Raw genomic sequence first — 14,908 nt, 5'->3', positions numbered from 1 at the left:
CCTTCCACCTCTCGGCCCCTTCCTGTGCAGGCCTCCCTTCACTGCCACACTTAGCTGCCTGCTGCCCATCCTCGCCGCCGCCTGGCCCTCTGTGTCGGCACAGCCCCTGGTTGCCTAGCCCAGCAGACACTTCCCAGCCTCGTCTTGAAGCTCCCATCGGCCTGGGGCTTCCCCTGGCCCGGGTGCCAGTTGTTTGGGCCTCCCTGGCCCTCCAGTCCCAGCAGCACTGCCTCTGCACTCAGGGCTGGACTTCTTGGGCCCCCTGCCCCTTTGCGGGCAGTGGCACTCACCCTAGTCTCATTTGTCCCCGTTTATCACTTGGGGCTATGCCTCAGGCTCTAGAAATGCTAACAGCTGCCCCTCGGGCAGTCCCCATCTCGTGAATAGCTCACCTCCAAGCCAGAACTGTGGTGGCCCCACGCTTGGCCTTCCCCCAAGCCCTGTTCTCTCTGCCTTTGAATCTCTCTTGTAGCTGCCAGGTCTGGGTCCACCCTCTGTGCAGCTCTCCTTGCCCAAGCCTCGCCCTTCCCCCGCAGCAGCCCGTGTCTTTTACAGTAGGGCAGAGCTTCCTGCCAAGCTGGGATCTGATGTGCTCAAGCGCCAGGCAGGCCTGCTGTGGACAAAGGTGACCAGACAGGAGCCCAGGGTGACAGCATATGGTGCCCACGAGGCTTCTCAAGGGCTGTGTCCTCGAAAAGGGGTGGGCTGCAGGAAGCCGAGGAGGAAGGTTGGGTCGGCAGGCTGGGACACACAGACCACACTTTACTGGAGAAGGTGATTGAGGCTGGAGTGTGAACCTCATCTACTCCCCCAGAGAGGCCTGGACAAGCTGCAGAACTCAAATGTGCCCAGGAGAGGGCGGGTTGGGGAAAAGGTGGGTGGAGAGCGCTGGGGTCTGGGGCGGGGGGGGGGGGGGGGGGGGGGGGCCGAGCGGGGGGGGGGGGAGGCCTGGAGGAGGGGCAATCCAGGGACTAGGGGAGGGGCGCGGGGCTGGGTGCCGGGGATGGCCGGTTGAAGACCCATAGGGCGGCTCAGGCGCGGGGTCCGGGGAGCAGGGGCAGGCAGCCCGGCGCCGAGTGGCAGACGGTCCCGTAGGCTTGGGAGCAGCCCCCGAGCACGGCCCGCGCGGCCCCCTGGGCCTCCTGCGAGGCCGAGGCGCTGAACATCCTCCGGCCGGGCCGGCCTCCGGGGAGGCCGGGGAGGAACCTGCAAGCAGACGAGGACCGTCGTAGAAGGCGTGGAGGGAGTGACCTGAGGCGAGGGAAGCGGACGGGGGACGGGGAAGGAAGGTGGAAGGGAGGGGAGGGCGGGAGGGGCGCGGGCTCACCGGTCACGCGCCGGCCGCGTTGCCACCACGGCCCGGGTTCCGGTCACTCGGGATCAAGGCCTGGACGGCCACCTGGGCGGCGGCCTGCGAGGTCAAGGAGGGCGCCGCCCCCCTCCCGCTGGGCTTCACCTAGGAAGGGGTGTGTCGCAGGATCACTGGCACCGTCGCGAAGGATCTGCGGGAGGGGTCCTCCCGTGCCCCCCTTCCCACGACCTACCCAGCAGGATGCCGAGGGGAGCCCTGCCGTCGCCCAGCGGGGCCCTTTCCCTCTCCCAAGACCTCCTGGGGGCGGAGGCTGGTGCAGGGGGGCCGAGCTCTGCCTGGGAGGGTCCTTGGCTCCGCCGGGGACATCTGTGGGGTCGGAAGCTCAAGTCCCGAGTCAGGGGTCCCGCGCTGCTGGCGGTTGGTGGCCCCACACAGCAGGGACCCCAGCAGCTCTGCGCGGGCGGCCGCCAGACCACACACCGTGCGCGGGGCCGTGACCGGGGTTACTTCGAGGCCGGCGTCCGGGCTTCCGTGCAGGCGAGCCCGAGGGCAGCTTGGCCGCGGCTCTGGGTTTGAGTGGGGGCGCCGGGGGCGTGGGGACGCCGCCCAGGCCCGTCTCCCTCGGGACGCGGCCGTTACCCAGGCGCTCCAGGATCATCTGCGAGAGGCGAGGGGCGCTCGGAGGTGCGCGGGATGGGCTTCAGGGGGTTGGGGGTCGCTGGGGCGGGGGAGGCCTCGAGGGTGCGTGCACGGGGGATGATGGGGGTCGCGGGCCGGAGCACCTGATAGAGGCGGCTGCGATATTCGGTGGCCGAGAGCTGGGCTCCTTCGTGCACCGGGAGCCGCACGTCCGCCTCCAGGGTGCACTCCCGGGCCGGGCAGTGGAACCTGCGGGGCGCCGGCGAGGCGGGTGCTGGAGAGGCGAGACCTGGGCTGCCGGCGGGCGAGCCCCTGCGACCTCTCCGACCCACAGCAACCGCTGCCCGGCCGCCGGGCCTCCCCTACCTCTGCACGTAGGGGTGCTGCAGGGCCTGGGCCGCGCTGAGCCGCTTGTCGGGGGCAAACACCAGGGGTCACTCGCGGTGGTCCAGGACCTCTGGGGGGGTGTCGGGCGGCAGGAGGTCGTCCAGTGTCGGGCCCGGCCTGTGGGCAGCCGGCCTATCAGCCGCTCCAGGGTCCGCCCCCCCCTTCCTGCTCCCTGCTCCCTCCCTAGCACCACCCTCGGGCAGCGCGCAGGCGCGTCAGAGCCCTGCTTCCCTTCAGGTCTCCTTCTCTCCAAGGCCTGGTGCAGCTCCTGCCGCCGGCCAGGGCGAGCTGCGCCCACACTGGGGCTTCCTCGTTTTTAGCCTGGGCAACAGTTTCTGGGCTGGGGACCCTGAAGGTGCGGTAAGGGCGCTGGGCTGGCTCCGAAGCCCCCGCACTCACCGGGACCCCAGGCGCTGCACAACCGAGGCGCCGGAGCCAGCGCCGAGAGCCAGGAGGTCTGGGAGCGGGCGCCGAAGGCGCTGTAATCAGGAGTCCCGAAGGTGGTCAGGCGGGCAGCTCAGGGGGGTCGCCGGCCACCCCTTCTGACCCGTTGAGCGACCTCCTCTCTGCAGGGCCTTGGCTCTCTGGCAGGGCTCAAACCCCGAATACCGGGTCGGGCGCCGCCACTCGTGCATAAGCACACCCACACGTGCGCCAGTCCTTGCACAGTCCTGCACCCTCCGTAGGCTGCACGCTCACACGTGCACACGCGTCCCCCATACCCTGTGCTCCCACCTCCACAGGGGAGCCCCTTGCCTTCTCCACCAGAGCAGAAACCTGGGGAGAGGACAGGGCTCCTCCAACGCTGTCCTTCGTCCCTCTCCCCCAGGGAGAAGGAAGGACCCCTGCTTCACCCCTCCGCAGAGCTAGTGCCCTTGTCCTGACCCAGATGGACCCTTCATGAGCACTCTTTGACCCTCGTGGACCCTGTGGCCCCGGTGGGCTCTGTCCAGTTGCTCCCCGAAACCCCCAGCAGCTCCTCTCTGGGTCCACCCTCGGCAAGGCCTGCCCTTTCCACTCTTCCCAAGGCTTCCGGACCCTCCCCGTCCCTCCACCTTCACGTCCCCACCCCCATCCCCTCCCGGGCTGTCCTCCGTTCTCAGTCCTGGTCCGGCAGGTGCTGCCCCTCCCACAGCTGTGTGCTCTGACCCTCAGTGTCCCTGGTGCCAAGTGTGCCCGCACACACACTCGCCGTCCTCGGAGGGTGGTGGGATGCCCTCCAGGATCAGCCCCAGCTGGTGAGCGTGGACGTGCCGGGGACAGGGGCCGCCCCGCTAGCATCTCCCCCAGGATGCGGCCCAGACTCCACATGTCCACCCCGGGGGTGTACCTGGGGCAGGGAGGGCTGGTGTTGTTGGGGGAGCCCCAGAGGCGGAGGTGGGGGTGGGAGGAGGTACTTCTGGGGGGTCTCGGACACTGGGGGCATAAGAAGGCCCAAGTGCCCTGGCGGGGCAGGAGAGCACAGGGGGACCTGTAGGGGGAGGTGGCGGCAGGATGGGGGTAGGTCACCGTTACCAGCTCGAGGACAGGAACACCTCCGGAGCCCGTACCATCGCGTGGCCACGTGCTCCGTCAGGGCATGGCCCTCGGGCCCCTCAGGGAGGCCGCTGAGGGGGTGGGCGAGGCCAAAGTCGCAGAGCTTCACCAAACAGCTGGTGTCCAGGAGAACGTTGGATGGCTCGGGAAAAGAGGTGGGCTGAGGGCTAACATGGGTGGCGGCTTGAGGACCCTGGGGTGGGGGTGTGGGCCGTGGAGCTCAGTGGACAGGGCTTGGGTGGCACCTTCTGGTCCTGGTGGATAACTCATCCTGAATGAATGAACTTGGTGGCCCGCAGGAGCTGGTGGAAGACGTAGCGCTTGTGGCTGTCCTTTAGCAGTGTGCCCTTGCAGATGACGGCATTCGGGTCGGTGTCTGGGGGGTGTGCAGGTCAGTCTGGTGGGCCTGGGGAGAGCGGGCCAGTCTGGCCCACTTTGAGCCCTCATGGCGACACCTCAGCCTGCCCAGTGCCCAGACCTCAGGTCCCACTGCAGCCTCAGAGCCGTGTCCTGGGCGCGCGCACTGCCCAGGAGCCCCTGCTGGCTTCTCAAGCTTGTCCACTGCCTTTGTTGGCACAGCAATAAAAGTTTGTGGAATTATTTTTATACTTTATTTCATGTTGCCTTTGTTTTATCAAATGAGTAGAAAAAAGAAAATGCAGGGCTTCCCTGGTGGCGCAGTGGTTAAGAATCCGCCTGCCAATGCAGGGGACACGGGTTCGAGCCCTGGTCCGGGAAGATCCCACATGCCGCGGAGCAACTAAGCCCGTGCGAGCTGCGCCCACACTGGGGCTTCCTCGTTTTTAGCCTGGGCAACAGTTTCTGGGCTGGGGACCCTGAAGGTGCGGTAAGGGCGCTGGGCTGGCTCCGAAGCCCCCGCCACAACTGCTGAGCCTGCGCTCTAGAACCCGCGAGCCACAACTACTGAGCCCGTGTACCACAACTACTGAAGCCCGCAGGCCTAGAGCCCGTGCTCTCCAACAAGAGAAGCCACCGCGATGAGAAGCCTGCGCACTGCGACAAAGAGTAGCCCCCGCTCGCCACAACTAGAGAAAGCCCGCGTGCAGCAGCGAAGACCAGAAGTTAAATAAATGAATAAAAATTTTAAAAATTAAAAAACAACAAATGCAGCTGCAAGCAGTGGACAAAGCAGAAACCTCACAGAGAGGGTTCAAGATACCTGCCACCAGGCCTGGGGGGCTGACACTCTCCAGCTCCACAGGGACACTGCCCAAGCTGAGTGCACTGGCTACTGCGGGGACCAAGCAGCAAAGGAACATACAGAGGGAGCCAGACCACTGGGATGTGGGTGGGAGGATCCTGGGCCGGGACAAAGGTGGGGCTGGTGTCTGAGGGAGGCCTCACTCACCCATAGACTCAAACACCAGGTAAATGTCCCTGTCATTCTCTGCCCGGATCACACCCGGGAGGCGGATGATGTTGGGACGGTCCCCAAACTCCTGGGGAGAGAGCGGGGGCTGTGTCCTGGGGGTCAAGGGGCCACACTTCCCCCTTATTTGGCGAGACTGCACCTGGAGAAGCAGGCAGACGGCCTTGGCCACTCACTCGGAGAGGCATGATTTCCCGGAACGTCCTCTGGAAGGAGACAGAAACGTGCGTGTGGCTGCAGAGCAAGAAGGAAGCCCGTGTCTGGAGAGGATGCGAAGGGACTGATGCTCGCCACCTGCACACCCGCTGGCCCATGAGGTCGCAGGGGGCGGTGCTCTGAGAAATGCCACAAACCTGCTGTGACTGGGCTTCAAGCTGCGCCTTTCCCACAAGGCAGCAGGGGGGCCGCCCCACAGCCCTGCCTCATCCTTTCCCACAAGGCAGCAGGGGGGCCGCCCCACAGCCCTGCCTCATCCTTTCCCACAAGGCAGCAGGGGGGCCGCCCCACAGCCCTGCCTCATCCTTTCCCACACCGCTTTCCTACTCACTTACTTGGGCATCCGTCTTGTCCTTGAAGGCATCAAAGATTTTCTTGATGGCCACGACCTCGCCAGTCCTCTGATCCACCGCCTTCCACACGATGCTGTAGGCCTGGGGAGGAGGGCGGTCAGCCTGCTTGGCATAGGGCCATCCTCTGCCCGGCCAGACCGCCCCCTGCAGACATGAGCCTCCTCCTTCCTGCTCTGGTTCCGGGGGAGGGATGCTGTGTGGTGAGGGGCGAGGCCCCCGAGGGGCCTCCAGTGGAGGCTGATAGGAACAAAGGGGGATTGGAGACCAGAGAGTATCTGGGGAGGCCCCAGGAGGATATGAGGTCACAGATGGGAGGGAGCTCCTGGGCAGGATCTGAAGCCTGCCCCTTCTCCGACAGTCACCCTGATCCCTCTCTCGTATACCTCATCCAGCCTGTCAGCAAATCCTGTTGGTTCCACATTCAGGATTCATCAGAATCCGAAGACTTTCTACCATCTCTGCTGCCCCCGCCCTGGTCTGAGCCTCTGGCACCTCCAGCCTGTATCACTACACTGATCTCTTTACTCTCTCTCACCCACTCCCACTGTTCATCCTCAACAGAGTGGGCGGGGCGAGCCTTGTAAGGTGGTACCAATGGCTGCTGCCCTCCCCGTGTCACTCACAGTAGCAGCCAAAGTCCTTGCAGTTCCCCAAAGCCCCACATGATAAGCTCATCCCCCTAGAACTCCTATCCTGTTACCTCAACCCTGCTGTTTCCCAACAGCCCAGCAGGTCCTGGCCTCAGGGCCTTTGCACTGCTGCTTGCACTGTCTGAAACTTTCTTTTCTCCCCTCCCTCATCACACACTTGCACACACCCAGTGACCCACCTTCACACATACACTCTCACACAGTCCCACATGCCCACACAATCACAATCACAAATGCACATGGGCTCACACAAGGTTCTCGCCTCCACTCTGCCCACTCAGTTTACTGGCTCAGGCCCTTCCCCCTCAGCGACTGGATCACGTGTGCCCGGTCTCCCTAGAGCATTCTGTGGGCACGGGAGGGGCAGCCCGGGAGCCGGGAGTGGTGGGTGGGGACGGTGGGTGGATGGTGCACCAGGGTCCGAACTGAGGTCTTGGGGGTCCTGGCTGTCACCTGTCTCCCAGAGCCAGATGACAAGTTCCCTGGGAACAGGCCACACCTCCAACTCGTGGAGGAGGCAGGACCCAAGGCCAGGAGTCCCTGGCAGAGTGGAAGGCCACAGTCCTCCGACTGGCCCTGCCCACGCCCTGCAGGTGGCCTGGTCCGGCGGACGCCCGGGCGCCTCCGAGCTCATCCCCTTTCCGAACCGCAGCCTGAGCAGGTATCGCTGGGCAACGTGACGGTCCATCTCGGCGGCGCATATGCCGGCTGGTGGGCGTCAGGAGGCCTCCAGACACGAGCTGGGCTCGAACTGTTGAAAGCCGTTGCCTCGGGAACCGACGGCGGAGCCCTCCCTGCGCCTGCGCCGGGGCGGGGCAGAGCGGGGTCTGCAGCCCAAGCCCCGCCCAATCCGGGGCTGCCGTGGAGCCCCACCCCGCAGTCCCGCCCCCTCGGCACCGCCCCCGGACCCTCGCCGCCTTGCCGACCGCCCTTCCGCGTGGCCCAGGCCAGAGCCCAGAAGGTGCCCCTCTCCGCCTTCCGCCCCCCGCCCCACCTGCGGCCAAGGAGCCTGCTGCAGCCTCCAGAACCTCTCCACCAATCCGGGCCTTTGCACGTGCAGTGCCCACCGCCCGGGACGCTCTTTCCTCCCTCCGCCTTGCTTCTCCGGTCTCTGCTAAGGGGGTGCCGACGGTTAGGGTGTCATTCGCAGACAGCCCCTCCACTCCTTGGGCATTTGGCGGCAGGGGCCGGGCCATCCCCAGCGGGTGCGAGCGCTTGAGCTGGGCAGGCGCTGAGGCACCGCCAGGAAACTAGGGGTTAGTTCCAGGACGGGAGTCCCGGCAAGCGGCTGGGAGAGCAAACCTGGAGGCGGTGGGAGTCTGTGAGACTGGCTGAGAGGGGCTGCCGTGCGCAGAGGTCAAGCGCTCGCAGAAAAAGGAAGCCAGGTAAGGGGGCCGACGGGCGGGGGTAGCCAGGGCAGGAAGTGGGAGCACCGAGGGGACAGCCAGGCAAAGGCCCCGAGTGGGAGTGTGCCTGGCGCGTTGGAGCCACAAGGAGGCCCCGTGTGGCTGGAGCCCAGGGATGGAGACCAAGGTATCAGCAGGGGGCGGTGGGCAAAGCTGGAGGGATCTTCCCCGACCAGGGCTCGAACCTGTGTCCCCTGCACTGGCAGGCGGATTCTTGACCGCTGTGCCACCAGCCCAAGAAGCATTTGTTAAGTTCATGAATATTTTGTGCAGAACCGAATTCGCAGGTGCTTTGCAGGAAAAAGCTACTTCCCGTGTCTTTCAGCGTCTCCTATAGCGTTCATAGAGTGCCCTATTCTTAGGCCCCAATAAATATTTTTGGTGGATACAGTGAAGAGGATGCTTCGTCATATGATTTTATATAGCATGCTGAATGATCTTTCTAGAGGATATAATTTTTTACAAGAATAATTTCCCAGCGATATGTAATAGAGCACTGAGTCAACTAGTAGTCAAGAAATGGAGCCTCTAATCCCAATTCTGGAACGGACTCACTGTGTGATAATGGACAAGTGACATAACTTTGCAACTCTGCAGCATCCTCGTCTGTAAACAGGGATATGGAAAAAATCAGAGCTAGAAGGACCTGAAAGCTTTTAGTCACATAGAAACACTAGCACATTGTACAAAATATACAAGGAAGTTCATGGCAGTATTGCTTGCAATTGTGAAAAACTGGAAACAACCTATGAGTACCTCAAGAGGAGACTACATAAATGAGGTCATGAAAAGCAAAGGAGGACAGAAATTGTCACACACCAGAGAACACTAAGGAGATATGATAACTAAAGGCACCGTGGGTTGGATTCTGGAACTGAGAAAGGACAGCAGTGGGAAAACTGGTGAAATTTGAATCAAGCCTGGAGTTTAGTTTATACACAGGCTATACAATGTCCCGGGAGGACTTATGATGAGAAAAATGTCAATCACAGCTTTAAGCCCTTGGTTGGGAAGGAGCCGATGAGAAAGCGCATTGGAAGGGGATGTATGTGCCGTTTCATTCACAGGAAATCGGTAACGGGTGATCCTTTCCTTGCACTTTCCACCCAGCAATAACCTTGTGCTCCTGGTGCCTGAAGAGCCTCCATATCCTGGTGAAGAGAATTCCCGAGCTTGGGCAGCTGACCCCCTTTCCAGCCACCTGGGTGACCTGGACGTCCCAGCTCAGGCTGAAGCGGGGAGGAAGATGTGCTGAAGCCTACACCTCTGCTCTGCCGCTCCTGCGCTGACCGCTGGCCAGCTTCCTAGGAACCAGAGGGAGGCGAAAGCCCAGGCCTCCCTGCCACACGCGTGGCCCCGACGCTGCCTCTGGGGCACCTTCTGGCTTGCGGACGTTGCTTCCATGTTATCTGCCATGAGCCTCACGGACCACTGTCCTCCTCTAGCTCAAGTGACTTGGCTTGAAATTCAGTCATTCATTTTTCTGATTGATCGAGCCTGCTGTTGCAGTTCTCCACTGGGTGTTTAATTCTTCGTTTCTGTTGGATTCTTCAGCACCACAATTTCTGTTTGGTTCTTTTTTATGATTTCTGTCTCATTGTTGAAATTCTTGTTTTGTTCACGTGTTGTTTTCTTGGTATTGTTATCTGTCTTCGTTCTCTTGTAGCTCACTAACAATTTGGCGATCTCTATAAAAAAAGGTATAATGCATGTATCATTTGATTCAAAAGGAATTTGTCATACAAAAATCTCACAAGCGGGCAAAAATAGTTTTCGGTAGCATTGTCTTAGTAGGGAAAAGTTGGTGGCAATGTAAGTGTTCGTCAGTATCAGACTGGTTAAATTAATCATACTTCAATTATGCTATACAGCTATTATTATATATAGAATACCACGTAGCTAGTAATGTGTTTTACAATATTATATCTATATATACCGCCCTGAAAAAGTTACTGAAGATATATTGTTAAGCAAATAAAACATTTACAACAAAAAAATAAATAAATAAAATTAGGGACAAAGGATTTGAATAGACGTATCTCCAAAGAAGATATACAAATGGTCAGCGCCACAGGAGAAGATGCTCAGCGCCACAGGAGAAGATGCTCAACGTCGTTAGCAATCGGGGAAATGCAATCAAGACACATGAGGCCACGCTCAGTCACTAGGATGACTTTCAGAAAAAAGTCTTGGCAAGGATGGCGAGAAGTCAGAACTCATACGGTGCTGGTGGGATGTCAGTGGTGCAGCTGCTGTGCAAAAGTGTTTGGCAAGTCCTCGAAAAGTTAAAGATAGAATTACCATACGATCCAGCAATTCCACTTCTGGGTATATATCCAAAATAACTGAAAACAGGTATTCAAACAAATGCTTGTACACACGTGTTCACAACAGCCTCTTCACAAAAGCCAAAAGGTGAAAACAACACAAATGCCCATCAACTGATGAATGGGTAAAGAAGATATTATCTATACAGACAACAGAATATAATTCAGCCGTAGAAAGGAATGAAGTACTGACATGTGCTGCAATGTGGATGAGCCTGGGAAGCATTATGCTAAGTGAAATAAGTCAGATACAGGAAGCCGCATATTATATGATCCACTTAAATGAAATATTCAGAATAAGTACCTCCACAGACAGGGAAAGCAGGTTGGTGGCTCCCAGGGGTTGAGGGGAGGGGAGACGGGTAGTGACTGCTTAATGGGTACAGGGTTCCTTCTGGGGGTGATGAAAATGTTTTGTAACCACATAGCAGTGGTGGCTACACAACATTGTGAGGGTACCAAATGCCGCTAACGTGTATACTTCAAGATGGTTAATTTCATGTTATGTGATTTCACCTAAAAAAAAAGAAGTTACAAGGCTCGGGAGGAAGCAGCAAAAAGGAAGCCGTATCCAGGAGAGAAATAAGCTGATAGAACCAGCCCCATGAATGACAGAGATGGTGGAATTGGCAACGACTCTAAAAACAGCTACCATAAGTATGCTCGAGGACATAAAGAAAGCGTGAATACAGTGAAATAAGAAAGGAAAATTATTAAAAAGAACCAAATGGAATTTCTAGAGCCGAAAAATAAATATCTGAAATGAAAAACTCAGTGGATGGACACAGCAGAAAAAATGAGCAGTGAACTCAAATACACAGCAATATAAACTATCCAAATTGAAACCCACAGGAAAAAAAAAAAACCTCACTGACCTGTGGGACAGTGTCAACAAAAGGGGGGTGCAGAAAGCATGTTTGAGAAAGTAATGGCTGAAATTTTTGCCAATTTAAAGAAAAAATTAGATATACACAGATCCAGGAATTTAAATGAAGCCCAGGTAGGAAAAACACAAAGGAACTCGTAACTAAATTGCTGAAAACAGTGATAAAGAAAAAATACTAAAAGTAACCAAAGAAATTTACATGCAGAGGAACAAAAATAAGCATAACTGCAGAGTTTTTATCAGAAAAAAACAATTCAAAGCAGAAGGAAAAGCAATGACATCATTAATGTACTCAGAGGGAAAAAATGTGAATCTAGAGTTCTCGAACCAATCCCTAAAAATGTAGTGTATAGAAAGCATACAGAAGAGATTACAAATGAGAAGCTGGGTACGGTTAAAGTGGAACCCAGCGTTAAAAAATTAGAAGAGTGGCCAAACAGGAGAGGGGATTCTTCAGGCTGGAAATGAACTAAATCTGGTGAGAAACATGGTACCATGGAAACCGCTGGAGCCTTTAGTGGAAAGCCTCCTGCCAGCGGAAATGGCTGATATAATCATCATTAAATGACTCGTGCATTGATGGAAAGAGGACGTAATTAAATGTTCTGTTATATTAAAAATGTTTTCATATTATTGACATCTTGTAATCAAGAAGACTGATACAGAACATAAAAATAAACATAAAATTAGAAAACTAACAGAGGAATTACGAGTGTCAGGAATGAAAAACTACATTCCTACCAGATCCTTCAAACATTGAAAATAAGGGTTTATTGTCAACAACCTCCCACCAATACATTTGATAACTTAGATGAGATGGCAAGTCCATTGAATGAGTGGGAGTATTACCCAAATATAATCAATAATAAACATAAAGGGCTTCCCTGCTGGCGCAGTGGTTGAGAGTCCGCCTGCCGATGCAGGGGACACGGGTTCGTGCCCCGGTCCGGGAAGATCCCACATGCCGCGGAGCGGCTGGGCCCGTGAGCCATGGCCGCTGAGCCTGCGCGTCCGGAGCCTGTGCTCCGCAACGGGAGAGGCCACAACAGTGAAAGGCGCACGTACCACAAAAAAAAATAAAAATAAAAAAATAAAGATAAACTGAAAAACTCTATGGCCACAAGGACGGAGAGAACAGAAGGCCCATCGATGGAAATGGAGGAAGGACTGATCACCACTTGGACAGGCTGAAAGGGATGACAGCTGGACTCATTACGGAGGGTCCGAGGTGAGGAGCGGGCCGAGAGGCCAGGAAGGTCGGCATGCTTGACTCGGAAGGCACAGCTGGGCATTCCCCCAGCTGCGGGCAGCAGGAAAGGCAAGTGGGAGCCGTAGTAAACTCAGTCGACAAGAGCGGGGCCTGGTGGGGGGGGGCGCGGAGCAGTCCAACGCAGCTGCTGGGGGCAGTGGGACCTCTGGCCCCTGGAGCAGCAGGGACGTGTGCCAGCTAGCAGGCCAGCCCCTTTTCTCCCTGCCTTCCCCCAGGAACCCGCAGCCAAAGGAGGCCTCAGCCCTGCCATTCTGCCGCCAAGAACGTGGCCCTAAGCAGAATTATCCCCAAATCAGTGAGTTTCAGCAAAAAAGGAATTCTGCAGCATGAACTTCATTACATTTACTTAATTATTAAATCAGATTTTCAGTGGACATTTGATTCATCCATTAGTAATTTTTTAATCTGCTATTATGTGTTTTCTCTTGGGGCCATTATTTCTACCCAGTCCAGCTTTCCCTTGTCCAAATATCCTGGCAGATGTAAATTTTGTCAAGTTATTATTTTCTCATCGGTTGTCAGTTACAGTTTGATTGCGTGCAGTTGTACCTTTGCCTTAGTTTCGAGTGCGGTGTTGACTCGGGGTATTTACTATGCACTGAGAAGTGTGGGGGCTGTGCATTTAATTTTTAGCTGACCCACGGGGAGATCATGTGCAGTTTGGGGGGCCTCATCCAGGAGGCCCAGAGTTAGGGGGAGCGGGCGTGTGGCAGGTCAAACCCCCCAGGTTGAAACGATCTGGCCTAAACCTCCTGCTTCATCCATCACCAGCCTCCTTGTGACCCTGGAGACCAGCTCACAGGGGTCGCACCTCCCACACTGCAGAGTGTCACAGTCTGAGTATGGGCCCCACCCCTTCCTTCCCCTCGGCGTCCAAGTCTGAGTAGATATCAGCTGTGTCCCCATGTGTGTCACAGTGTAGCCCACCGCTCACCCTGTTTCCGGTGCAGCCCCCGACCCTGTGGGGTGGACCTGCTGTGCTCCCCTGGGTCTGGGTCTCTGAAGTTGGGCTCCCCTCTCTCCTGCTCCCAGTGTGGGCTATGGACCCAGGTACCCCAGGTCACTCCAGGCACCTGCCTGGGCCCCTCCCAGGAGAGCACCTCGGGGTTGTAGCTGTGGTTGTCTCTAGATCATGTGGCCAGACTTGGAAACGGGGGTCCCCCGAGGGGGTGCGCCCCCCAGCCGGGCGCCTCCTCGTGGCTGTCTCTCAGGGGCATCTGAGCCAGCCCGTGGAGGTGGGCGCTGGCATCGCCATCGGGGCCTCCACAGGGCTCTGGGCCTCCTTCTGTTTGTCATCCTCTTCCTCACAAACAGGTAGGGGAGCACCCCTGGGAGGGGGGGCATGCACACCAACCCGGACCACACCCCGAGGCCCAGCCGCCCCGGTCTGGAGGACCGGGGAGCCAAGCCCACAGGCCCTGGGCTCCAGCGAAGCCTCTCCCCGAAGCTGCGACCCCGCTGACCCTGAGGAGGCCAGGGCCCGGCTCACCGCAGCAGCGTCGCCGCAGAGCCCCAGCCGGCCCGCACGTGCTCTGCACATACACGCACCCCGGGGCTCCCGCTGGCTCCCACCCGCCTTGGCTCATGGGACTCGGGTGGCGGGGCTGCCGTGTCCCTCACTGCACCGCGCGTCTGGACAGGGTACTTCCTCCAGGGGCGCCATGGCTGTGGGAGCTGACGCACATCGTGGCCTGGATCTGGTCCTTCCGCCTGGGGCTGACCGTGAGCCTCGTGTGGGTCTGGCACCGATTCCAAGGTACTTGGCTGTGGAGGGGCCGCCACTGGAGGACGGGTGCCTGGCCCAGGGCCAGCTTAGGTTGGGGTGAGGGGAGGGGGTGGGGCAGGTCTGCAGGCAGCACACAAGCTGGGATATAGGGGAGGGGACAGACTTGGGTCCTGCCCAGGGCACAGAGAACAGCTGGGTCTGGGCTCTCCAGGGCTTGACCTCAGCCAGAGGACGCACTGGATAGACAGGCTCTCCTGGACCTCACTCACATTCCTGCCCATCCTCCCCTTTGCCATGGTGATCGCCATCAGCGCTGCGCTTCTGATCAACGGACAAGGTACCGGGGTGGGGCTGAGGCAGCCCTACTGCCAGGCCCCCAGGGTCCCTTTGTCTGACCTCTGCTCAGCATCTGGCCGCCTCTGTGGTGTCAGACTCCCACCGGGGCTGAGCTCCAAGGACAGGGTCTCTGGCATCACCTGAAGCCACCCCCACCTCCACAGGTCCACTTGGCCTTGGCAGGTGGAAGGGTCATAGGCACTGGCCATGTGGCCTCAGGCTGCCGTGGAGCGGGATTCAATTACAAGCAGCTGGCTCCTCCCTTTGCCCCAGGGCACAGGGCAGGGACAGGAGAGGACGCAGCCAGAGAGGCAGTGCACACAGTGGGAAGAGCCCACCAAGGTCCAAGTCGCAGACCCAGTGCTTTCAGGAGTCCGTGGGCAGCTCACTCACTCTGCCTGTTTCTCCATCTGTGAAACGGGAGCAGAGGCCGCTGGAAGTGCTCACCCCCGGGTCAGACACACAGCCCAACCC

The 14,908-nt window shown here is 58.3% G+C and overlaps 1 protein-coding gene across 1 annotated transcript; it reads right to left on the bottom strand.

Moving 5' to 3' along the window:
* Positions 1-913: 913 nt before the first annotated feature.
* MAPK15 (mitogen-activated protein kinase 15) lies at positions 914-7,679 on the bottom strand. The gene is given in 16 exon segments (XM_073794257.1): positions 914-1,206; positions 1,320-1,456; positions 1,545-1,678; positions 1,793-1,970; positions 2,095-2,200; positions 2,318-2,455; positions 2,738-2,795; positions 3,531-3,583; positions 3,585-3,668; positions 3,854-3,884; positions 3,887-4,016; positions 4,120-4,250; positions 5,244-5,334; positions 5,441-5,470; positions 5,816-6,216; positions 7,478-7,679. Coding segments are annotated over 16 exon segments (2,079 nt in total). The 3' UTR covers positions 914-1,031.
* Positions 7,680-14,908: the final 7,229 nt, after the last annotated feature.

Source organism: Tursiops truncatus, chromosome 17 (assembly GCF_011762595.2).
Source record: "Tursiops truncatus isolate mTurTru1 chromosome 17, mTurTru1.mat.Y, whole genome shotgun sequence".
Lineage (NCBI taxonomy): Eukaryota > Metazoa > Chordata > Mammalia > Artiodactyla > Delphinidae > Tursiops > Tursiops truncatus.
This window is presented reverse-complemented; position numbering and strand designations above follow the sequence as displayed.